Source organism: Buceros rhinoceros, unplaced genomic scaffold (genome assembly GCF_000710305.1).
Source record: "Buceros rhinoceros silvestris isolate BGI_N320 unplaced genomic scaffold, ASM71030v1 scaffold4789, whole genome shotgun sequence".
NCBI classification, from domain to species: domain Eukaryota; kingdom Metazoa; phylum Chordata; class Aves; order Bucerotiformes; family Bucerotidae; genus Buceros; species Buceros rhinoceros.
In genome coordinates this window covers 6,684-8,768 of record NW_010431950.1, presented here as the reverse complement: position 1 = coordinate 8,768, position 2,085 = coordinate 6,684, and the positions used below count along the sequence as shown (strand labels likewise).

At 39.4% G+C, this 2,085-nt stretch overlaps 1 protein-coding gene across 1 annotated transcript in view; it reads right to left on the bottom strand.

The window, feature by feature from the left end:
- The window catches only part of NAA30 (N(alpha)-acetyltransferase 30, NatC catalytic subunit), a gene marked incomplete at its 5' end in the record, with an annotated part of 17,750 nt that overhangs the window by 8,985 nt on the left and 6,680 nt on the right, over positions 1-2,085 (bottom strand). Inside the window, one exon of the mRNA XM_010143578.1 lies at positions 1,202-1,325. Coding sequence (XP_010141880.1) covers positions 1,202-1,325 — 124 coding nt within the window. The remainder of the gene's footprint in view (positions 1-1,201; positions 1,326-2,085) is intronic.

The following is a 2,085-nucleotide window of genomic DNA, read 5'->3' as shown; positions in this document are numbered from 1 at the left end:
TAGGGAAAAGATAACATACATAAGGCTAAAGTAAGGAAGGCTTAAAATATAAATTCTATTTATACAAATCTAAAATAGTGAACTGACTAGAGCGAGGGAAAAAGCTTGCAGAGATTTTCATAACAGCAGCATTAGTTGTTATCTACTTATGAATCCAAGCACCTGCAATTAAATTATGGCAGGCTCCTTCATGACTCAGCTAAAAGGAAAGGAGAGACAGTCAGTTCTCAGCATCCTCTGCTCCACTAGAGAAACCAACAATGGCTTCGGAATTGCACTGGAGGAGAAAAAAATCTGCTCAGGCTTGAACAGTCATGAGAATACACAGCGCTTCAAGTTTTTGGAGGGTTTTTCTTGCTTGTTTTGAAGAGGAGAATAAACACAATGGCACCATTCAGCAATATATCACTGTATTTCTCCATCGCAAGGGATTTTCTGACTTTAATCGCAGAGGTATGAGCTGCTTGGTGTGAATGAGTGGTGAAGCACAGCTCTAGGCTTTAAAGGCGATGTCTACATTTTAAGTTAAAAATACACTACAAAATGTAATTTCACAATAACCAACACTAAAAAATTTAAGTTCCATAAGAGCAGATCTTTAACTAAGCCAGCTCGGATAACTGGTGTTAGAATGAAAATCCCTTCATCAGGGCAAAACTGGTTAACGAAGGAGGGCCAGCTCCCTGCCAGGAGCGACTTCTTTTATCATGCACCTTCCCAGCAAAACAGATCTCCCTTTCAGCCATTCAAAGAGCAATACACAACTATTTTTCCTCACTTATTAATACAACAATGAGCTACAGATACTCTCCCCAACGGACAATACATGCATAATGGACAGGGGAAAGCCAGAGGATAATTTCAGTGAAAAAAGACAGTCTATGTCTACAGACATAGCGGCGATGAGGGCACATATAAAACCGTCGAGCAAACCCCGCTGTGTTATGTGGTAATTGGCAGAGGTAAGGGGCTGCTGACTGCCTTTCTTTTTAGCTGTATCATATCCCAGATACAAATCTCATCAGGCACTGCAGGTTATTTTAACAAAATAAAGCCACCGGGGAGCTTGTCTGACCGAGTCAGGCGGGATGACAGACAAACCACCACAAGTAGAAATTCAGTTCTGCTTAAATCTTTGACAGCTACGGTTATCCCAACCTACAGGATTTAAGTATGAAATAACAAAAAAGGCTATTCTTACCAATTCCTTTTCTTCTGTATTTGGAATCCACTGCTAACATGGCTATATAACCTCTGCGGAACATCTTTTTGTGCATATCCAGCTTGCAGACGATGGCACCTACACACTCGTCACCTACCATGGCCTTAAAGACAAACATACACGTAGGCATTCTCAGTTTGTGATCTGCAGTGCTTCCAAAAGCAGTAAACCAGTTCATTTTAACTGCAACAGCCACACAAAATTTGTTTGCATAAAGCTATAACCCCCCCCAAACAATTAAATAATATTTAAAAACATCTCCAAAAGTATAAAAAGTATTAAAGGAGTCTTATTTCTTTATTACATTCAAATACAGTTACAAGTCAATTAATGACCAATTGATTGTCCTGGAAAGAACCACATTAACATTCCATGAAGTCTACAGGCAAGAACATGTGTGAAAGAAAAGAAGTAGGGGGGGAAATGACCAGGTCAGGACATAAATCACCCTCTCACATGGGCTTCCACAGAGGAAAAAAAGTCCATTCCTGTTTCACAGTGATCTGAATTTTCATGTACAAGGTTGGTGACAACATGCTTAATTTTTGTCTGGTTTTAATGTCAAGGCCACAGAGGATGAGATAAAAATGTTGTCTTTAGAAACGGTCATTTTCAATCATACAACATCCAAAGAACAAAAAAAGCACACAGTTGATTTCACACATTTTAACAGTTTGGAGATTCCATTTGTTATGAGCTGTGCACCAGGTTAATCCCGATGGCATTGTCACAGAAAGCGTGCTCAAGGAGATGGAGTTACTCTGAAATACTGAGAAAAATAAAAAGAACCCAACTCCTTCCCAAACACTTATCAAACTACTTGCACAACCACCACGTTCACCAAAATTTTACCATTGAAAGAG